This window comes from Notamacropus eugenii, chromosome 2 (genome assembly GCF_028372415.1).
Source record: "Notamacropus eugenii isolate mMacEug1 chromosome 2, mMacEug1.pri_v2, whole genome shotgun sequence".
Taxonomy (NCBI): Eukaryota; Metazoa; Chordata; class Mammalia; order Diprotodontia; family Macropodidae; genus Notamacropus; species Notamacropus eugenii.
In genome coordinates, this window is record NC_092873.1 from 20,806,566 (window position 1) to 20,830,091 (window position 23,526).

A 23,526-nucleotide genomic window follows, 5' to 3' on the forward strand; every position below is an offset into this window, starting at 1 on the left:
TCCTCATATTCTTATGTCTGTCTACCTCATCCCTCTCTCTCCACTTGACCACTATCATTCAGAAGCCTCTAGGTTAACCTTGGTGTTCCCCCAGTCTGTTTTAGACCTAGAACTAGAAAGGACCTCAGAGGCCATCTGGAATGGAGAAGGCTCCTGGTGGGAATAATTCAGGCTTGAGGTTTTACAAAGTATCGTTAGTAACAAGGCGTTCTGGGCTAACTTATAGGATATGGTTGAGCTGGTCAGCCACAGGGTTAGATTGGAGGTTGTGGTCAGGACAAAGAAATGGCTTAGGGGGGAGCACAGACATCTGGGAGGACAACAGAATTTCCGAATTCTGAGTAATGGAGGTAGAGGGTTAGGAGCAAGAGGCGGGAGTGGGAAGGGAGGAGAACTTTGAAGCTTACTTACTGAAAGAACAGGTGAGGAGGTTTCGGGGGCTCCACACACTGAGGTGCCCAGGTGTGAAGAAGGAGAACACCCAGCCAGCTACTAAACTCATTAGAGAAAAAGTATAAGGTTGACTTTCCCCTGTCCCTAACTTATCTGGACAAAGTCAGGTAGCCATACTAACTAACTAGCCTCTGCACAAACTTATCTAATCTCCACAGGGACTCTGCCGTTTCCTCCAGCTTTTTTCAAGTCAACAAGCATTTAATTAAGCACCCTGCTTTGTGCCAGGCACTGTCCTAAGTGCTGGAATACTCACACAGGCAGTTCTTGCCCTTAAGGGTTAGCTTACACTCTAATGGGGGTTGGCAACATATAACAGGGAGGTCTCTTTTCCCTCTCTTAGCCAAACTCTTAGTGTTGTCTCTACTTGTCTCTATTTCCTTATTTCCTCACTTCTTGTAAGAATCTGGCATCTAAACCCATCTCTGGCTTTAAATGGCTCTTTATAAGGTTACCAGTGATCCTGTAATTGCTAAATATAGTGGTCTTTTTATATCTGTCTAAGTCATGTATCCATTTGGAACTTATTGTGGTATATGGTATGATATATTGGTCTAAAATTAATTTCTACCAGATTGCTTTCCAGGTTTCCCAGCAATTTTTGTTGAATAATGAGGCTTTGCCTCAGTAGGTCGGATCTTTGGATGTCTGGACCCCTCTTCTGATATTTTTGCTTCTCATCCTTGTTCTCATCTGTCACTGATGAATTTTTCTGTTTTTTTAACTAGTACCAGATGATTACTTCTCTGTAGTGTATTTTGAAATCTGAAATTACTAAGCCCCTTTCCTTCACACTTTTTCATTATTTCATTATTGAGATTCTTGATTTTTTAGATGAATTTATTATTCTTCTGGCATTGTGGTATATAGTTCTTTGGGTAGCTTGGTCGGCATGTCACAGTGATTGAATTTAGATAATTTATTTTTACTATGTTGGCACAGCCCGACCACAAACATTGACTATTTCTCCAATCTATTTTAGTTCAGCTCTTTATTTCTGTACAGAGTGTTTTGTAGTTGTATCCACATATTTTCATGTTTGTGTCTCAGTAGGTGACCTCCCAGATATTCTGTAGGAATGTCCTTTTTCTTTCCAGCTCTTCCTGCTGAGTTTTGTTGGTAATGTACAGCAGCTCAGCCTGGTGTTGAGAGCTCGTCTATTTGGCCCCCAGCTGCCTTCCCCTGCCCCTGTTTTAGTTGCTTTCATACTGATCTGCTACATACTAGTCCCTACAAGGGGGTTCCATCTGCCTCTGCACAGTAACCCTCAGACCAACTCCCTCCTCATCACCCCCTTGGGATCTGCCTGCCCTCTCTTCCCCTCCCCTCAGTAATTCACATTCTTTCCCTTTTGAAATTATTTCTGTTGCTTTTTAGCTGCTTTGTCTTCACTTAGACATGTCCATGTTGTCTCTTTAGTAGAGTGGAAGGAAGCTCCATGATGGAGTGGACTGTTTCCATTTGTAATATAATAGCACCTACTTTCCAAGGTTGTTCTGAGGACCAAGTCCTTAGCACAGGAAGCGCTATTGTTAGTACGATCATCACCATCCTTATTGCCTTTTGTAGTCCCCAATGCCTAGCATGCTCTTAACATGTGTATGATATGATAGGCTCTTAACATGTTTGTGGAAGGTTTTAGGTTTGATTCATAAAGAGCTGCCAGGGATCATAGAGATAGCTTAATTTAGCTTCATTCTCTATGTAAAGCCAGGAGAGAGTAGTGTACACTCTGTGCTTGGCCAGATAATTTTGCGTTCTCTAGACCTGTGTAAGGCAGGGCCTTTGTCCCTTCAAGTTGACATTGTAAAGTATAGGGGCAAGGGACAAGGGGCATGGAATGGACTAGAGATTGGACCACAATGAAAAGCCAAGATTTAGAGAATGTTTTGTTGAAAACTGGGGGAAAAATAGTGAGTGCCCTTGGGCTACTCTTCCCTAGTCTGCATTAGCTCAGGAATGAAGAAGTCTTGCTATTTTTGATTATTTCTCTTTTGCTAATAATAAGAAAATCCCTCCACTCAAAGACACTTGGCCTTGTAGTAAGTCTTCAGCGAATGGTGGTCTGAGTGGTTCAGGAACTTCCCGTCATTCCTCTCCAGAGTTGTCCCCCATTTTACTTTCTTGTTTGGATGTCACTGCTATTATGGGATTTTGTCCTTAAGAATTTTAGAATTTCAGGCATCCCACACATTAAGCCTTGGTTCTGCTGTTTTGCCCTGTCTTCCTGGTAAAGAGAGTCTTGTAGATTGTCTGTATTCATTGTTACCCAACACAGTCCACTGAAGTCCTAGCGAAAGAGCCGATCTCCCAGCATTTCTAGATGGGGATTTCCTAGTCAGTGGCTTGGTAGGGTTTGGAACGATAGCTTACGTGGGATTGACTTCATGCCTGGCTGCTTCTTTGGGTGGCTGTGAAGTTGCATAGCTAGACAGTGATGTCATCCAATTAGGTGCCTCTGTTTCAGCTAAAGTATGACCATGATCATTCTCTGAAGGAGCTGTGTGAATTAATGTTGGGGATTTTGAACTTTGAGAATAGCAGACTTCTGGAGTTTTTACTGTAGTTTTCTGATAACTTTTTTGTCAAAGCTTTTGCTGGAAGTCTTTAATGATCAGTCTGTCATTTAGCTAAAAGGAGCTATTGACTGTTGGCTTTGGTGGAAAATGCCTGGAAGTGCAGAGAGCCTGGTTAGGCAGCTTGCCTTTTGTCAGTCTTGCTGATGCTTTCTGAAGAAGCCGGAAGGTTTAGCTGTGTCCTAACTTGAAGGATCTTTCAATAATTAGGGTCAAAGTTGAACTTTCTCCTGGGCCCTAGATTCCAGTTTCTTTAAGGTTTGCAGGTGTGTTTTATGTCCTGGTGTCAGTTTCCTGTTCAGGAAATTGAGGATTAGATTAAGTGACTAGCCCAGGTTCAGACAGCTCCTAATTTGTCAGTCTGACACTTAACTCATGTCTAGTTGAGCAGTTTTGGAGAAACAGCACCAGTGCTGGCCTGCATTTCATTAACCTCTTGTGGATTCCCAGGGGAGAAGTGCTGCTAGCCCTTGAGCTGTTTGAGGAGCCTCCATCCTTTTGGCTGGAGACTACAGGTGGCATTTGCCTTGTCTCTATTTAGACAGAGGGCTTGTAGGAGAGGAGATACCACCTCAGAACTCCTTCAGCTCTTCCAAACATGGAATGAGAGGCTTTTGGAGAGCATCTCCTACTCATTTTACAGTAAGGATCAGGTTGTCTGGGCAGCAAGTGACAACCAAGTCAGAAATGGAATTCCATTCCTCTTGAGACTGACCAGGCATTTGCCCTCACTAGTTGGCACCATTTGATTTCTCTGCTCCTGTTTCCTGGTGCCCACCTACTAGTGGTTGTGGATAAAGTCCCAAAATCCAACTAGTTTCTACCTTTTTACCTTGAGGGCTTGAGTGAAGGTGGTAGCTTATGAAGGGGGAGACATAGGAATTTATGGTGCAAATTTTCAGCTGAGCTTTGCTGCCATTTGGCAAATGTTATTTTATTCCTTTTTTCTCTGAGTCGTTCTCAACATGGATTTTTGGAAATCTCTTTCTCTCTTCTCAAATCATTAATTGTATTAATTTTCCTAAGAGATGAGCAGACCATCAGACTTACTCATTTTAGAGTTGAGGAAACTGAGTCCAGATGGTAAAGTCACTTTTCCAAAGGAAGCAGATTGTAAGTCACAGCATAGGAATTCCAGCTCAAGTCTTGAGTCCAAATCCAGTACTTATTCCAGAATCAAATTTTGTTGTCAGACTCCCTTTCTCATGCTTGTAGATATCTCTGTATCATCCCCGTTTTCTCTGCTTTTTTTCTGACAGTAGTAGAGGCACCCTACATTGTAATACTTCAGTGGTTCTGTGATTTCTCACAAGGGTTAGTGTTCCTGTGACCAGTGTAAATCACCTCTCGCCCCTTCTTTGTCATCTTGTTTGTAGAGGAACTACCCAAGGTACTGAAGAGTTTCTGGGTCTTGACTGTTTCACTCAGGCTGTCTGTCTAGCCTCCCTGTCTCCTGCCACTAAACTTGGCCCTCTCTGTATGTATGTTCTGGATGAGATTTTGTTTTCCTCTTCCACTTCTTTTCCGCTGGTCAGTGTTGACAATAAACCATAGTGTATATAATTAGGACCTTTTTCTTGCCTTTTGTGTTGCTTGTAGTGTTGAATCTTCTGAGATTATATTGTACCATAATTTGAGCCAGGTACTGTTTTTTTAGATCGAACCTCTGATTTCCTTGGGAGGGGGAAATGCTTCGATGGAAACGTCTTTGGATGGGGAGCATCTTTTAATGAACAATGGCACAAGGTATTAAGGAGTTGCCAGGGGCACAGAAGGTTTCCAGGGATTTGCTAGGTTTGGGTTGTCTAAGGTGGGCCTTTGGACAGGTCTTTCTGTCCTGACATTGGCCCCCTATTCACCATACCCTGTGACCTTTCTGTTGCTCTGATAACTTTTGTGCACACCCCGTTAAGCTACCACTTGAGAAAATCTTGCTAGAAGGAGTTTTGACTTTGATTCACTTGCATTAATCTAGTCAGTGTGTTCTCTTGACTTTCTCATCCTGTGTTGGACAGAACTTTGCTTTTGAATCTACCTTATATCATTCTGGAAGAAGATTGCTTTTAAATGATCTGCTTTGTCAACCACAGAATGTTGTGGGATCTTTGGAAGACCCTGTATTGTTTTCCCAGTGTATTCTAGCTCACTGTCTTCCTCATGTTTGACTTTATGTCTAGGTTGGGATCCACTTCAGGGCCTTTGCTTACGCAGTCATCTTGAGGATTGGCTGGAAAAGAGATTCCTGAGTGCGCTCACTTTGTGTTGGAAGAGAGAAGGAGGGCCATAGTCTGGGGTATCAGAGAGAAAGCCGGGCTTGGGGAGTTGGATGGCCTGAGGGCTTCCAGAAGTCTCAGGGCAGAGGAATGAACCTGTAATTGTGGCTGGACGTGCTGTAGCTCCCAGGGTTGTTGGGAGGATCAGATAAGATTGTATATGTCAGACACTTGGCAAACTTCCGAGCTCAGAATGAAAAGGGAACCTCTTCACCCTCCCTCAAGACAGGAACTAGGAAGAGACTCTCAGGTAGCCATGGGTGTTCCTTAGAGCACAGGACTTGGAATGTCCCTAAGGGATATCCTCCACCAAATGTCCAACCTGCTCTTCATGGTGACAGTGACAACAGTTGCTTCTTCCTGGGGGAGGGGTCAGGTCCTTTGGAGGCCTCTCCCAGGGAACCTTCAGGCTTTGTTGCTTCCGAAGAATTAGGACAGCACGAGGGGCCTTATGGGCTTTGGGATGCCCTGTTCAGGGCTCTGAGCTTTGAGAATTGCTTTAGGAGCAGGCTCTTATTGGAGCCTGACTGGTAGCATGTCTCCGAGTGACTGAGTGCGCCAATGTCCTGCAGAGCTACTCCAAAGAGCCTTACACTGAATACTGGCTGTGTGCAGCCACTGAGGGAGAAGGAGTAAGGGAGGGAGCCCGAGGTCCTCAAGATCAGGATGGTAGGAGCCAGTGATAAAACCTGTGGCCTGAGGCACCTCCACCTCGATGCTGCTTAACCAGTAGTCCCTCTATGACTTTCTAAGTGCCTGCTGTGTGCCAGGCACTGTCTTGGGCACTCGGGCATAAGTACAAAGAAGGAAACAGTCCCTATTCTCAGTGGGCTCGTGTGTGAAAAGGAGTACATACAGAAGTACATACAGAAATACAACCTGAAAGGGACAAATAGAAATATATACAGAATGGTTTATACAAGGCAGTTTGAGAAGAAGGCCACCAGCCATTGTGGGGGGTGGAGGGGGTCAGCTTCGTGCAGAACATGCTGGAACTGTTTCTTAAAAGAAAGAGGGACCTCCGTGAATTGGGTGTAAGGATGGGTTTCTTTCCTGTTTTGGAGCATGACCAGTACAACAACATGGTGATGGGAGATGGGGTGTGGTGTGTGAGGAACAGAGAAAAGTCCAGTTTAATTGGATCAGGAAGTAAGGGAGCAGGGGAGCGATGACCAGTGAGACTGGAGTGGTCAGCTGAAGCCAGGTTACATAGGGTTTAAGAGCAAAACAGAAGAGGCAATAGAAAGCCACTAGAGTTGGTTGGGTAGGGGAGTCACATGCACAGGTCTGTGCCTAAGGAAAATTCCTTAGGCAGCAGAATGTAGGATGGACTGACAGAGACAAGGTAGGGAGATTGACCTGAGAGGCTGGTGGCAGTGACAGGGGTGGGAAGGTGCTTGTGGGATGAGTGGAGACATGTTGTTAAGCCCTGGTTTGGCAAGAATTTGACCATGTGACATGAGGGAGTGTGGGAGTTAGAATGCTGAATTTGGAAGATCGAAAGGATGCTGGTGCTCTGGACAGAAATAGGGAAATTTGGAAAAGGCCAGAGTGTAAGGGAAAAGGTAGGAGTTTAGTTTTTATTGAAGTGTCTGGGTGGCACCTAACTACCCAGATGTAGCAGCAAGCACTCCGGCATACACAAGAGGGCCTGCTGCACAGGTTCTCAGATCTGTTTTTCTAAAAGGAAGGCAACTTTTGAGGGGTCAACGATCTTCTTTAATTACATTCACCAACAGAGAAAGGGCCAACAGACAGGGCTTCCAACTGTCTGATTACAAGCAATACGTACATCGCAGATCAACAGACAGATACGAAGCACCATCATTTACCTTTTCAAAGCAGGGGCAAGGGGCCTCCTTAACAGCTACCCTGAGTCTCACCTGTCACATTGAACCTTGTTCCAAGCCCCTGAGAGCTGAGGACCTTCCTGACCCAGTACCTCATTAGCAGTTAACAGAAGGTGTGAGCCTTCCTGCAAAACAAGCCACCACTGATCTGAGGCCCATTAATGGGTGGGGAAGACCTTTGATTAACTTCACACCAGAGTATCTTTGCCAAGAAAATGCCAAATGGGGTCATGGAGAATCGGACAGGACTGATTTTTATTCAGTCAGGACATTTGTTTTATCACCTTCATATTCCTCTCTCAGTTCTGTAAAAGTTCTAAATTGTATAGTTACTACATGTTCTTTTAAGCATCGAGAAACTTTTTGGAGCGATTAGCAGCAAATTATTTGTTTAATGTTTTAGTGTGTGGTTTGCAGATTTTCCAGGGAGAGCATATGTTGGGATATAGCTCTGGCTCCTCGTTGATGTCTGTGGGTATATTGATGCTGGCTGTTAATGGATTTATTTTTACTGTACATCCCAGTGACTTTTTCTACATCAACCTTAACTTGTGTACAGCTTGTTTCTAGATTATTGTTTGGGTGAAAGAGCTGTCATGCCTTTCTCTCCCCGTTGGCACATTCAGCAACATAAATTCTATTCAGTTGAAATTGACTGCTAAGATGCAGCTTGATAAGCTGTCATGTTTCTTTTTCTTCCTAATCCTGAAGTCTTTAACTTAATTTTGCTTTCTGGCAGTGATCCTAAGACAAAACAACTGGATGTATTAGAATTGTCACTTTTTTTCTTATAGTTGAGCCCTGTGTCCCTGTGTCTTCGCCCCTGCTAATCTGCTAATGCAGTAAATTGGAAGATTGCTGTTCCCAGGATACCCTGTAATGGGCAAGGAGCTACAGAGAAGAACATTTTTCTTTTAATTTTTAAGCTTTGGTTTGAAAGGTAAGGCCTTTTCTACTCTCAGTTCCTTTAACTGCCTCCTGGTCTGGGAGGGTGTGTGAGTGGGTGGGTGGGTAGCATTAGAAGTCCTGAGCTCCCTGTGATCTCATTGGTTACTGTAGGGTACAGGAAATGAAGGGGAAGCCTGCTCTCAGCTGGGCTTGCTCTGTCCTCCGGAACCCCTTTCAGTATTCATGTCAAGTACCAGAACCACTTGTACCAAGAAATTGGCTTCCAGGCCGTAGGATAGTCCGGGGAGAACTGGCTTTGCTGAGTAGCTTGAGAGATTTGCCTTGTTAGCTCTGCTGACTGCTCCCAGCAATTAGTCTGCATAACCGTACCAGAGTCCTAAGTTCTACTTTCTGAACTCCATTTTACTGTCATTCAGTTAATTATTGTTTTACTTTGCGTGTTTGGTTTGTTTGACCTTGTTTGGGTGATTTTTTTTCCTTGCAGTGGTCAGGTGACAGTGTTAGGTGTGTCTGTTTCCATGGAAGACTAGAGAAGCACTTCTTGCCTTACTTGGCATGTTACAGCGTAATTCTACTAAGGAGGGTTAGAAACTAATTGTCCTTTCTGCAAAATCATATTTTCCCACCTCTCCCCCTGCCCTGAATGATGTTTAACTTCTGGTTACCCAGGTTGCAAGTCTTGGAGTTGTTCATGATTTCTTCCTCTCCTCTCTGGATCCTGTTAGCCATGAAATGCTGCCCAGGCCTCTAGGACCCACCGTGATTGAGGCCTAATACCTTCTGTCCCATGTATCCATCTGTGAGCGATAGCCCTGCCCCAGGCCTGGCTGCCACTCTGCATGGGCCTTCTCGGGTGGCTTGTGTGCCTTTGGGCCCTGCTTTCTGCCTGCGGGAGGGCCACCTCCCCACCTTCCCTCCCCAACCTTGAACTTGGGCTTGTTTTTTACTTAGCACAGCCCCTTAGTGCAAGTGCTTAATGATGGCACAGATCTTATAGATGCTTCTGCCTTTTTTTTAACATCCCAGTGGAAGCCTCTTCCTTTCCTTTGAACTTGATTTGAAGTCTGTGTTGTGGCCTGTCTGAGTGGGACTTTGTGTGGATCCTGCCCTCTGACCAAGCATGGATCCCTGGGGCTCGCTTCACTCGTGACATTCTGAGTTGAAGTTAAGCTCTTTGGGGCCAGGCCGGCCCCATCCAGCTCTGCAGTTGTCACATGGCCTATGACACTCTGGGTACTCTGCCTCCATTGAGGCTGACTGTCTGTCTCTACGGTATTTCCTCAGCCATCAGTATGGTAATTGTCCAAAAAAAAACCCCAAACCAAATGAGATGAGTCTCTCATGCCTTTTCCTCCTGAAGCCATGTTGGCTTTTCGTTCTCACCTCACCATTTCCTTTGTCAAGGACATGTTCTAGAGAGTTGTCTTCAATCAACTAGGCTCATGCCTAGACCTTCTCCCATCCTTTCTTTGCTTCTTGCCGTCTCCTGCCGTCTGATCTTTTCCCCAGTGTGTCTGCTCCCGGGGAGGGCTGCCTGTGCAGGCAGGCCTGAGGAAGCTGGGTGCTTGCTGATTGTCCCAGATTCATCTTTCTTGGGTTTCCATTTGGGTACTGTTCAGCCTGGAGGTCGTTCTACCTCTTCTGTCTTACGATTGTCCCATTCTGATGCTGGGGGCAACAGAGGAGATCCACAGGAGATCTGACACCAAAGGAGACTGAGGCAGCCTATCAGAGATCCCAGGGACCTTCAGGGCTAGTGCTTCTAGCCCCTTGAGTTGGGGAGATGAGAGCTGGCTTCATGTGCCTCCCCACCCTCCACCCCCCATCCTAGGAAGGGCCCCAGGACACAGCCTCTTCTTTCATTCTGTGACCCTTGACCCTTGTTCCCTGTGTTGCTCTGATTCAGAGTCATTTTTGGCAGAGGTAAAAACCTTGTAACAATGCTGTCCATTTCCCTCTTCATGTCTGTTCCCTTCACAAACTCCCCTCATCTTAGACCTTTTCATCATCTGGTGCTATGAGGCCCTTGTCTCTTTTGGAAAGTGCTGTCTTCTTTAGTGTGTTCTCTGACACTCTGTGTTCCTTCTCTTGTCCCTGACCAGGCTGAGGAATAGCTGTTTTCCTTGCTCTTCCTTCTCCTTTGCTGTTCCTATTGAGCATGCTCTCCTTCTTCGGTAGCATCGCCTCCGTCACAGACGTCTGTTGGCCTCCAGGTCTCGGCCTCTCTTCGTCCCCACTCTTGCCCTCCTCATATGCTGGCATTCTAAGCTCATGCCAGTGATGGCCTCCCTTAAATCTCCGCTGTCAGCCCCGGTTGCTGCCTCCAAGCAATCCTGTCATCTTTCCCTCTTCCTCAATCCTCATTCCCCCCAGAGGGGCAGACAAGACATTCTCCAGTGGCCGTGGCATGGCCTTGGTCCTTCCCTCTCCTGCCCAAGCTGGACGCATCTTCACCCTGCTCTCACCCAGGGCCCTGTAACAACACCTTTGCAGACCCTGTTTTTAGTCCCTGCCTCCTGATCCTGTTGACAGTTGTCTGTCATCCAAACCCCGGCCCTGGGCTATGAACCCCAGGCTTGCTTGCTTCACTCTGTGTTGGTTATTTCATCTGTTTTCCCCTGACCTTATTGGTTTATTTAATTTATTTTTCCCATCTCCCACTCCCTATGGCAGCCATTCCACATGTCTTCTTTCTTCATCTTCCCTTCAGCAGAGATGTTCACCCATCCTTCCCCTTTGTCATTCACCCCCAGCCCCCCACTTTCATTCTGTGCTCTTCTCCTTGCCAAGCCTTGAACCCCTCTCTTCATCTCCTGCACACTTGTCCCATGAATGGTCCCCCTCCTTTCTCCCCGCATCTTACAGGCTTGCCTGGGTCTCTTCTAGGCTTGAAAAGACTCTTCACTGCAACTTGTTTCACCTTCCTCTCCTCCTTAGCCTTTGTCACCTGGCTCCCTGCCCTGCTTCTCCCAATAGCACTAAATCTAATGGTCATTTCCTCATTCCTCACTCTGTGTTCTCATTTGGTAGTACTGGATGCCCTTTCCTCCTTGGCCTTTGATTGCTAGACCCCTGGGAAGCTGGGGCTGTACTTGATAGTGTCATGGGTCACATGCCAATACTTATGCTTTATAACACAAATAAAATTCTGCCCTACCTATGAAACTTTCCCCTTAGCACGTTAACCTCTCCCTTCAGACTTGGTCACATCACTGCTGTCTTTGTCCTGTGCTCATGGTGTCCTTTGGTTACCTGGGATTGTCTTTTCCTTTGCTGGATGGTAAACTCCATGAAGGCAGGGACTGTGTTTGTCAAAACACCAGATGTGCTGGAGTCTTTGCGAAACGTGCCATCCTGATGACATCAACTCTCTCCCCTCCCTTTCTTTCTCCTTATCAAAATGATTCCCAGCCTTCAAAGACTATTAGCCTTAGTTTAGGGTCTGCTCTGATGGTCTGAGCCTAAACCTGGGCAGGCCTGTTGAAAACAGCATAGCAACAGTAGCTAGCATTTAGAGAGCTCTTAACAAACTGTAGCTCATTTGCTTCTTCTCATAGATCTTTGTCTATGGGCCACTGCTTGAGGGCATGCCCCAAATCTTTGGCACCTCCATTTCCCCTTTTCGGAATAGACAGAGCTGTAGAGACCTCTGCAGATGCTCTCGGGTTATGCTTGCCCTCAGAGATTATTTGGCCTTGGAGGGTCTTCACTGTTGAAATTGTGATGCTTTGGTCACATTTCCTGGGATCTGCGTAGGAAAAGATTCTGGTGGTTTGGCCTCTTGGATCTGAGGCTTTGGGGGCAAAATGATTCTTTTGTGGAGACCTGGAGAGAGGGGACGGGCTTTAAGACATTGGAGCAGGGAGGTGAGGGCAACAGTCCTCCCACCCCCAGCAGCTGGGAGGCCCTGAAGGGACTGCTTTCTGTCTCTTTGTCTGTTCCTCTGGGGCTCCTGAATTCTCTTCCCAAAGGCAATATGCTCTTTACTGTTTTCTCCAGAATCCAGGAGGTTTAGTCACATCTGAGCTCTGGTCTTCAGATCATGATGTGTAGACTCCCTTCCTTTGGTCCTTTTTGGTAACTTCTGCAGCAAACTCACCCATTCTTCTTGGGCAGGATGATTCTGTTTTTTGTTTCTCTTTGGAGATTATCCAGTGACAAAGCAAATCTTGGGGAGAAGTACTGATACCATGCCAGCCTACACAGGGGCCTTGGCGAGGCTTCTGTCCAGGCCGACCTGCATGGCAGGCGACTCCATTGCTCAGGCTCAGTGGACGTAGGAAAGCCCAGGTGTCACATTAGGGTACATGGCTACGCTGAAATAGTACCTGTCCATCTCAGATGGAAGTTCTTCCTCACTGAGGGGAAAACTTGAGAAAAACCCTCCCTGAGACTTTGAATAGCAGCTTAGTGCAAAGATTACTTAGACCTTGAAGTCCAGAGTCTGAGTTTCTGATTTCACCCTAGATACTCAGCAACTCCTCCCTCAGAGCCCGGGCAGTGTCACTGGGACCCAGAACCCTGACATCTTGGGTGACTGGGACAGGGCAGGGTGGCTGCTCACTCAGTCTGTGTAGGCCACAGGAAGGGGCTTTGGGACTGGCGAGCTATAGAGGATTTGAATTTAATTATTGGTGTGGTCTGTTCTAAAAGCTTGTGCGGTGTTGGAACAGCTGGTACAGCAGGGTGCTGGGCTTGGGACTTGGCCTGGGGGTGGACTTTGGTGGGAAGAAAGTGCTGACTGAGGCACCCTGAGGTGTGGGCTGTGTTGGCAGCAAGCTCCTCTGTTGTGCATGTTTCCTGTGCTTGTGTCCTGTACAGGCACTAGGGGGTGCCAGAGTGCATAGAGCACTGGGCTAGGAGGCCCATGTGGCCTCAGACACTCCCTAGCTGTATGGCTTTGGGCAAGTCACTTCACCCTGTTTGCTTGTTTGTTTATCTGTAAAATGGGGCTCACACTGGTACCTACCTCCCAGGGCTGTTGTGAGAATCCAGTGAGGTATTGTAAAGTGCTTAGCCTAGTGCATGGCACTGAGTAAACTGGGGCCTAGGTAAACGTCAGCTGTCAGCATCACCAGCGTCGTGACTGCACTCATTCACTGTCCCCTTTCCACCAGGGCCTGATGTGAGCTGGGAGCACTGGAGGGGAATTCTCATTGTCAAACCCACTATGTCAAGATTTGGAATTTGAAGAATTCCATCGAGCCATTTATGAAATTATTCAAATATCACACAAATGCTTGAAAGGATATTGTCGTCTCCTCTGTTGTAGGAAGTACAGATTGTGTTTAGAGTAGGCGGGAGATTCAGTTTTTTGATTCTGCTTTTCAGAGGTTTTCCCCTCCCCATTGCTGCGTGTTTGGGTAGAATGTAGTAATTGTGCTCACCGGTACTCTGACAGCTTCCTCTAGCACATTTGATGGCATTATTTTTCCTTATTCGAAGGGACCTGGGCTCCTGTTGAAAAGTGCCGGAATAAACTGAACTCTGCACCTGGCCCCAGCCCAAGAGAGACAGAGCGAGAGACAGGCACCCTAATGTCAGCTCGCCCAGGAGGGAGTTTCTCAAAGAACTCAGGGACATGTTTGCAGTAGTATGCTTCTTCATTATTTCATCTTTTTTTTAAATTGAGTGATCAGCTAGTAGCCTTAGAAATGTGTCTTTGTTCACTTAGTGCACAAATAGAAAATTTGGTCGTTTTCAGGTGTTTTAATGGTGGCCGAGTTTCTGTCACAAATACCTTCACAGCAGGGAATTGAGTCCCCTAACAGCTTTATTATTTGATGGTAAAAAGGCTGATTTGATGAAAACAAGTTGTTAGAGAATTGTTAACATTTCAGATTATACCAGTGTTGTATGTGCCTATGCGTGCCTGTGCGTGCCTGTATGCATTCCTGTGGGCGTGTTGTCTGCCCGTGCATGTGTGGGTCCGCTTGTGCGTCCATGTGTGTGTCTGTGCATGCATTCTGCTCTCAGAGGCAGGAGCTTCTGCTCTAACTTCTGCTTCTAGGAGGAGTCCTTCCTAATTGTGCTCCAGATTTTTAGAAGTAAAAATTAAAACTGAGGACTGGGAACTCATTGATGATAGCTTCTGTCTTTCTAAGTAGCACCAATGATTATTGGTATCTTGATGTGAAAAATTAAGAATTCTTGGACCATTTAAAGACTGCCTTACAGAATTCATTTCCCTTTGAGAAAGTGATTCCTTTATCACAAATTGTGGTTTGTAGCCAACTTTTCTGGAACAGATCAGTATTACTAGGTAAAAAGAAAAAGTTCATTTGAAAACTCAAGCCGAAGCTTTTTAGCAACTCCTTCCAAGATTGAAAGTGGCCTGAATGTGTCATTTTAATCTATAGGCATCAGAGTCAGATTTAAAAATCTAGTTTGTCAGTAACTTGACATCAAGAATGGATATTTTTATGAAGTTATTAAAAAAAACCAAGGCATTACTAAGACCTTTCTATGGTGGTTGCTGTGGCCAAATCCCACACTCTCCTGCCCCTGAATTGGCATCTAGCTTCTCCTGTGAAAGACCCTCAATCCTGGCATTGGGCCTGCCCTCTGTGCCTACCAAAGAAGAGCTAACATTTCTGTAGCAGTCACTGTAGCCAGGCACCGTGCTAAGCACTTTGCAGTTGTCTGATTCAGACTCCCGGAGTCAGAACAAACTTGTCCAGGTTCACACGTTGAGGAAGTAACTGAGGCTGGATTTGAACCTCAAGTCTTCATGACTCCAGGCCCAGTCATTTCCACACCACAGTGAGACTTCAGAGGACTTGCGAGACTGGTCTAAGTTGGGGGCCAAAATTCTGAATAAGTGGGCCCCACAGATTGGATCTTTTAGCCTAGTTCAGCAGTTGGCTTTTGTGTTTAATGCTTTGAGTGGGGCACAAAAATCACTGAAAACTGAAGACTCAGTAGCAGTTGCTTCTAGTGCACTCAGCCACGAGAAATCATGGTTTGATGTTTGTGATGAACAGTTTGGGGAGAACTGGTGGTCTAAGCGTTGAGGAAAATATTTTTAATTTAGAAGAAATTTCTGTTACTGTCTTAGAGGTCTAGAGTTCCTGTGGGACTTGTCAATAAATGTTTATTAAATGCCTCCTGTATTCCAGGCACTTTGCTCAGTGCTGGGAGTGCAGATTGAAGTAAAAAAAAAAAATTCCTCCCCTTAAGGAGTTTACACTCTAGGGGAGCGGTGCAATAAGACCTGGGGGAAGGCTAGTGGAACAGCACATTTAGGGTTAGCACGCTGAACCCCTCCCTTAAATGGAGGCTGAGTTTGTGGGTCCCACTCTCCAAGCCCCAGGACCAAGACCTTCTGGGATGGAGATGTTATTTCCCTGGTGAGCTGCCTGGGGAGAAATGAGAAGTTTGTTCCAGTGTGTCCTCTTTGTTTCAGCCACAGATATCTCAATGACATCCTGAGCCCTTCAGACTTCTAATTTCTTGGTGGCTGAAACATTTGATCATTTCTTTCACCTCCCTTGGGGGGGATGGGCATGGCAACCAGCTGCTGGTCTCTAAGATTCCTCCTTGACATCCTTTGCCTGTCTCCCTTCTTTTTAAGTCTTTTAGGCCAAAATAAAATAGTAAAGACAATGCTTGGTTTCTTCAGATTTTTAACCTTTCACAAATTTAGAGGTATTAGAAAATAATCCTGAACAAAACAGTAATTAGTGTGTTACTGATATAAAGGAACTTGGGAAAGAATTTATTGTGTGTGTGTGTGTGTGTGGGGGGGGTGCTCTTGAAAGAGAGTGAGGATGTCATGGCTGCCTTTGTTTTACATGAATTATATTGTCAGCTAGAGACTGGTTGCTGTTACTTTTTTTTGTCTGTTTCAAACAATCATTTCTTTAACCTGTCTCTCTGTCCACTTTTCTTTCTTCATCCTGTTCCTTCTCCAAGCAGAGAGCCTTAGTTCTTTGTGAGCTCAAGCAGGACTTGTGGCAGCTGAGTGTCCCAAGAAGCATCCTTGTAGCCAGATGGGGACTTCTGCAGGCCCTTTTATCTCAGGGATTGGAAGTTTGGGCTTTGGCTTGTTCTCTTACACTTCCTTGTGGGTCAACTGTCTTTGACAGCACCAGATAAGGCTGAGAAGGCAATGGGTATCAGGTGGGCCCGGTTTGTAGTCCCATCACCTCTGAGAGAATGTTTTCAGCTGGGAGTGATTGTGCTATCTACCAAAGCCACATTCTAGGAAATAGTTACCATCTTACAAAGGCAGCTAGGTGGTGCAGTGGATAGAGCACCAGTGCAGGAGTCAGGGGGACCTGAGTTCAAATCTCACCTCAGACACTTGACACTCACTACTTGTGTGACCTTGGGCAAGTCACTTAACCCCAATTGCCTCATCCTGGGTCATCTCCAATCATCCTGATGAATATCCGGTCACTGGATTCAGATGGCTCTGGAGGAGAAGTGAGGCTGGTGAGCTGCACAGCCCTCCCTCACTCAAAACAAAGTCAAGTGCGAGTCATGTCATCATTTCTCTGATGGCATGGTCTTCTTCGGTAATGAAGGACTAATACACATACCATCTTACAGCTGTCTCTGTCAAGGAGCGAAGGATGATTCTGTCCTTAATATGCTTTGATGGGGTGATGATTTGTTATTCTCCTGATAGTGATTGTTTGTTAAAAGATTTCGGGCCTTAGTGGATCATTGAGATTCCAACGGCTTTAAGGCAAGTTGCTTTATTTACTCCTCATTTGTGAAGATGATTCATGGAACTCATTTTGGGGTAAATAAGGACTTCTTACTGTCATGTGTAGTTTGAAGTTTTCTACAGTAGATACAAAACCTTCTCCCCCATCTTTGTAGCACTGAACTAGTTCAACGAAGACTTTTTTGGGAGCTGGGGAATGGCTCACTTTTTAGGTTTGCTGCTCAGGTTGTCTCAAAAATTGAGGAGAAATGATTTCTTCATATCCAGTGAGAGGCAGGACTGAAAACATCATAAAAAGTGGCATATTGATGGTTTCACTGATTGGCAAAACAGTTTTCAGGAATTCTATGATACTGCAAAAACCCCTTGGGCAGCGTTAGGGTGCTTGAGAGCAGGGGCCTCTTCCTGTTTCTTTTCTATCCCTCTGTGCCTAGTCCTGAGCTCAGTGAACACTCGTTATTGATGGTCATCGCTGAGGATACACTTGAAGAAAACATGGTCTACATGTGAACAATCTTTCTACAAGGGATGTAAAGATTTTTGTTTTAGATCTCATACCTAACTAGCAGTATGGGTGCTCCACCAAGGCGAAGGTGCGCTGCAGCTGGCACCAGCCGATGGCACGTTCTTTGTGTGGCTGTTTGGAGCCACGGGTCACACTTGGTTCATTCTGCCTTCGGATAGTTTTTAAGTTCAAAGAGTTTAGGAATAAATGCCTTCCATTTTAAGGGAGAGAGAGGTCTGAGAGAAGAATCAGATTTATCCACCCAAAGTCACAGTTGTCTTAACTCGGGTTCAACGTTTGTTTTATATGTGATGCCAGTTTGGGATTTTTGGGTCGTAAACCTAAACTGATTATGTGAAAAGTGGGAAAGTTGTGATGTTTGGAGTTAATTTTGTGAAATCTTTTTTTGTTTCTTTAGACCAGCATGTTTTGGAAATTTGATCTTCACTCATCATCCCACATAGACACACTTCTGGAGAGAGAAGATGTAACGTTGAAGGAATTAATGGATGAGGAAGATGTTTTGCAAGAATGTAAAGCTCAGAACCGCAAACTTATTGAGTTTCTGTTAAAAGCAGAATGCCTTGAAGATTTAGTCTCATTCATTATAGAAGAACCACCTCAAGACATGGATGAAAAAATCAGATACAAGTAAGAAAATAGAATCTTTGTTTTGGAGTGGAAAAAGAAGAAAGACTGAAGCCACATTATCCTTGGGAAGTTATTTGTAGAAAGAATATTGATGTGTCGATCCGGGAGTGGTTCTGCAGGTTATTTGCTGGCCCCGTTTTAAAGATTTAGAATCATAATTTGAGACGGTGGTGGGCCTTAGCCTCTTGCTTAAAACGAAGTCCATGGGAGTCATGAGACCGAAACTAGAGTGTTCTAAAATTTAGCTCTACGGTATCCTGGGAGGGCAGAGTTCTGGGGAGACACTGAGACAGGGTTCCATATGGGAAGACTATTCAGGAGGACTTTCCCCCACTTTATTGGGGTTGGGGAGAGAGAGATGGCAGTTAAATGACTGCCAGACACAGCACAAATTGAAGTCAGTACTGGGATGCTTCCCTGTCTCGGCCTGTGCCCAGAAGACCTAGAACCAGTTAGGACAGACTGGCCTTTTACTTACTGGGGGGATTGAGTAAGAACCCATTAGGAACTAAAGGAAGATGAGATTAGGTATATTGAAGTAGGTAATTGCGTGAATATGAATCCTTTGACAACTGATTATTTACCATGAAATATTAAGAGGACTTTTATCATGTCTGTAGACTGAAAGACAGGAAAATACAAAATCTTTATTTTGTTTGTAAAGTATCTTCTCAAACTTTGAGGTCCAGGTTTTATAGGGGATGGATTTGCCTTTGTACAGTAAAGTGGCCTGTTGCCAGTGATGTTCAGGACCACTTTGTCCAGGAGTGATAGAACATATTGAGGATGGCCTTAAGGGCTGTGAAATTGGCTTCAGTTTCAGTAGGTTAGGGATAAATTGTTTACAGGAGAATTTTAAGGGTAGATTGCTGCTTGGAGGGAGATAAGTGTGAGATGCATCATATAATCTTAAAATCATTTCGGTTATTAAGCATTTATTTTCTTCTTTATTTTTCCTTCTGTTTCTTCCCATTTCCCCCTCCCCCTACTGAAACTACTACCCCCACCTCCCACCCCCTCAAAAACAGAAACCATTCCAATGTAACCTTTAGCAGCCCATGCTTTGTGACCACTAACATGAGTTAGATGCATGTGTTTGATGTTGGGTGATTCGTCACCTTGTTCCCCAGGTGCTAGGGAAGCCTTTGTGGGAAATCATGGGCCCTTGATACAGAGAAGACCTGTCTTTTTATTTCATTGCTGGGCAAGTGCACCATCCCTCAGGATTTTTAGTGTCCTGAGTTTATGGGAGTGAGACCCTGATGGAATTATTAGACGGCAGTACATGAGCTTGGTGGCACCGACCTGGCAGTGATGTTGTCGCAGCCTGGCTCTTTGACTGCCTCTGTTAGCTTGGTCTATTGATTTACTTAACCCTTTCTGGGACTTGGTGGCCTTATTTGTAAAACAAGGAGGTTGGACTGTCTGAGGTCCCTTACAGCTATGAGAATCTATGAAATTCTTAGAGAAAAGGCAAAAGGGAGAAGTGCTAACTTCTAAGCACTACAGTTATAAAAAGGGGGGAGCTTCAGGTTAGGGGAACTGAGAGAACTCAACAAGAGAGTCATGGTAATGAGATGTCCATTTGTATAATACCAGATGGGCAATGGACCTGACCAAAGAAGTGGGGTCAAATGGGGGATTCTTCGCTGCCACCACTCTCGAGTCCTCTCTCAGCATCCTCCCCCCCCGAGTTTTAGCAGAAACCTCCAATAAAATCCTGTCTGCTTTACAAATAAATTGTAGCCACTTTGGATTTACCTATTTTGTGGGGGAGAAATTACCTGGACTTGATATAACCCCTATTATGACCTAAGGAGTTGTGAGCAGCATAAAGAGGCCTTGTTTCCACCTTATCGGTTTAGAATAGGTTACTTGGACTCTAGGCCACCCAGATGTCTACCGTGGCTAAATTCAGCAGCTGGCACAGCTGTTTCCTGGCCTTTGGAAAATGTTACTCAGGTTCTTAATGCCCAGCACCATGAGGGAATTGAGTGTAGACTGTCTCTGCCATGTTGCTCACCAAGTAGGCAAGGAGTCTGTGTGTAGGAGAAAGGGTAGAAGACCTTGGGTGTGAGGCCCAGTGAGAGAGGGGCGTGTGTGTGTGTGCGTGTGTGTGCATGTGTGTGTGTGTGTGCATGTGCATGCGTGTTTTGGGGGTGTTTCTCTGAGCGTATCACTTACTTCTGAACCTCAGTTTCCTCACTTGCAAAGTAGAGACAGTACTAATTATTTTAGGTTTGATGTCTAGATGGTAACATGGTATGTGCAAGTGTGAGCAGTTACTCTGTGAAGAGGCGGCCATTTACTTTTGTACTTTCCTCAGGAGATGGGAACATGTGAGAGTATAGCCACCCAACACCCACTAAGGTTTGGGAGCTGCTGAAGAGACTCTTCCTTCTTTGAAGGGGATAAAGTCTTTGACTGGGTTCATCTGGGATCTAATGGTTGCTGAATTCTTGACAAATCTCCTTCAAAGCTTCCTCTGGGTAGAAGTGATGCTGACTTTCCAATCTGTGTAATGGTGGGAGCTGGCCCCAAGAATTCTTAGGCTAGAGCCTAAGGGCTGTGGCCTTTTCTCATAACCCATGGCCTGACCTTGCAGCACCTGGAGGCCTTCTGAGAGATGTTGGGAGCTCCTGGAGTTCCAGTGTCTCTGCCTGCCAGCCAGCAGGCCTTGGTCTCAGGCTGCAGCCCAATTTGGCCACGTAAGCTCCTGAATTTCTTGGTTGAAGTCTAATATCCATTGTCATCTGCAGATATCTTCACTTTTTCTCAGACTCCAGGCTGATGTCTGAGGAAGGCTTTCTAAGTTGTGTTATTTAGCATGTGCGTCTGTGTAATTCTGGTCTGTGACTGTCTAATGACATCCACGCCTGTTCTCCTAGGTACCCAAACATAGCTTGTGAACTGCTCACTTCTGACGTCTCTCAGATGAACGATAGATTGGGAGAAGATGAATCTTTGCTAATGAAACTGTATAGTTTCCTCCTAAATGATTCCCCTTTGAACCCATTACTTGCCAGTTTCTTCAGCAAGGTGCTAAGTATTCTTATTAGCCGAAAACCAGAACAGGTAAATATTCTTTTCCCAAAGGTAAGTAGCTGCTGGCAGATTGTTTTGTTTGCTTGTAGTATTCTGAATTTGCTCTGAATTTTAATGAAAATTTAAATATTTGTCTTTAGAAACACCTGATAATTTATGCTGGAATGTAGGTCTTCACAGCTTCTCACTTAGGTTATTTGCGTAAATCTTTTGATTGATTGACAAAGTCTGTCTGAACCTGGAGGTATTAGAATCTTGAGTGGAGAGAGGTGGGTGCAAATTTGAGGCATAATTTCTCTTTGTGAAAAGATACAGAATGGTGGACTGTGTGTAAGTAGGACCTTTGAAAGCCATTAATGGATAGAAGAGTTATAGCATTATATGAACTAGAAGTAAATTTAGGCACCCTGGCAGAGAACAGGAGGCTTGTTCTTCAGGACCTGTCTTGTGCAAAGAAGTCCTCCAGACAGATTCCCTGAAGCTCCTACAGATTCCGGGCCCTCTACAGATTGTGCTGTCATCTGGTGAAGGCCGGGGTGAGCTTAGCCCAAAGAGGTTGGGAGTGTGCTAAGGCTGCTGCTAGCAGACAGAGGACGTGGTACTCTCCTCCGTCCCTTCCAGAGCTCACTCTAGCCTAGGACAGAGCTAAGTGGGGATCTCATTTGTGAAGAGAAAATGTTTCTGCACCTCTGTGGTGCTTCTCTTCAGGCCTTGCTTAACAAGGTCGTGTTCCTGAAGGTCATTGGAATTAAGGACCATTTTAGTAAACCCACAAGGATTCGAGAAAAAGCTCATTTGCCCTCATTTCCATTTTGTTAGAAGCTAAAAGGTGCAACTGTTCTAACTTCTAGCTGTCATCTCCTCATTAGGTTGTTCCTAATAACTCTTCAAAGTAGAGAGGGATGTGTGTGATTTTTTTTTTCCCCCCAAAGCATCGGCCCCAGCCCCTTCTCTGTTTGGGGTGGTTTCCCTTCAGCTCCCATGGTGCAGCCACCTTTGGGACCCTTGTGAGCCCTAATGGACAAGTGAGGTGGAGCTTTGGGCATCTTGGTAGTCTAGAGACTCCTGGAGACTCCTCTTCGAGTTTCGGCAGCATTTGTTGGTGTGGTATGCCCTGCTGGATGTTCAGTGCAAACTGTCAAAACCAAGGTTCCAGTGAAGTTGTGCAATGCAATATGGGTGAGTGCTGCCGGAAACCACCTCGGTTTGGATTTTTAATTAAGTTTTGGTCATTGCACGTTTAGAAGCTTCTTCTTGTTGCCGAATTTTTCATGACCCCCATATGGGATCACCACGTACAATTTAAGAAGCTCTGGTCTAGAGAAGGGACACCAGCTATATGTGGGCAAGGGTAAAAGCATTACCAGGAAACTGACTCAGAGCCAGGACATTAGATGATACATAATATTGCATGGCATTAGGGTGAGGCCAAACCTCAGATTCTCAAGACCTCTAGAATGAATCATGGACAAGGCCTGTTAAATGGTGGAGCTGGGAATCCCCCTGTGTGGTGGTCAGCTAGGTCTGGCCTTGTGTCTAGGGTGTGAGATGGTCGATTACTTGTAGTGGGCTTCAGTGATCTGTTTTATGGACTTGAGATTTTGTGTTGTGGGAAGGAGACTTTACTGAAGGAGAGAGCTGTTGAGAATATGAGGGTGGGGTGGGTTAGGGAGTCAGGTGAACCTCAAGACTCAGTGGACTTCAGAAAATGAGAGGCGACAAGAAAAGCAATCTTGTGAATAAGCTGGTTCATATGATTCAGATATCTTTATTAGATTCCAGTCTGGTTCCTGTTTGGGAAGGAGTACCTATGACTGAAGCCTCAGTTTAGCCCAGACTAGGAGAGATGCCTGGAGGATCCCTTTAGTTTTGTGGTGATGAGTTATTTGGGAGTTTTGTGTTCTGAAGGGCCCTTTAGGCACTTGGTCAAAGTTGTAGCCATTCTTTACTGCTTTGGCTCATTTTCATTGAGGTTCTGGGGACCCTGAGCTGACCCAAATCTATCTTAGATCTGACTAGTTTTCTAACTAAAGATTCCTTTTAGTTCATTTCCACCAAAGAATTGCCTAAGATTTATCCAGAAGGTAAATTGATCCACGCAAATGAGCTGCAATTTTCCTTGGTTAGAAATGCCTCTGTGAGCCTTCTGAGAAGAAATGGGGGGGAGGAGGGAGTGCGGTGACTGAGTTGTTTTTGGACCTGGTGACATCTGGTCCCAGACCAGGCCAGGGTTCCTTTCCCTTCTACCAGGCAGGCCCTTCCTCAGAGCAAATCAAGCACCCCCTTGGCCTCTCTGGCTGAAAAAAAAGAGCTGTTACTGTTTCAAGATCTTATTAGAGAAAAGATTTAGCAGAAAATGAGGGCTAGTGTGCAATGGAAACAGTGTGAGACCTTACAGCCTTCACAGTCCAAAACTTGTCCTCCTGAGCTGTAGGGCAGCATGTGCCTTTTGTCAACTGTCCAAAGGTCACCTCCAGTGAGCTCCCTTCTCTCTCTATGCATGCAATGGCCTCTGTTTTTCAGATTGTGCTAGAAAATCCCATTCAATATCACTCCTTGTCTCCTCCCATCTAACTTCTTCCCAGTCTTC

At 45.3% G+C, this 23,526-nt stretch overlaps 1 protein-coding gene across 7 annotated transcripts in view; it reads left to right on the plus strand.

Moving 5' to 3' along the window:
• Positions 1-23,526, plus strand: part of PPP6R3 (protein phosphatase 6 regulatory subunit 3) — a 97,011-nt gene that overhangs the window by 20,704 nt on the left and 52,781 nt on the right. For 2 of the 7 annotated variants that reach the window (XM_072639369.1, XM_072639370.1), the window contains exons 3-5: positions 7,947-8,092; positions 17,659-17,891; positions 20,780-20,966. In XM_072639369.1, the coding sequence (XP_072495470.1) occupies positions 17,665-17,891; positions 20,780-20,966 (414 nt within the window). In that variant the 5' untranslated portion in view covers positions 7,947-8,092; positions 17,659-17,664. Of the gene's footprint in view, positions 1-7,946; positions 8,093-13,633; positions 13,655-17,658; positions 17,892-20,779; positions 20,967-23,526 lie in introns of those variants that run through there. The other 5 variants (XM_072639368.1, XM_072639374.1, XM_072639373.1 and 2 more) reach the window with 4 other exon arrangements.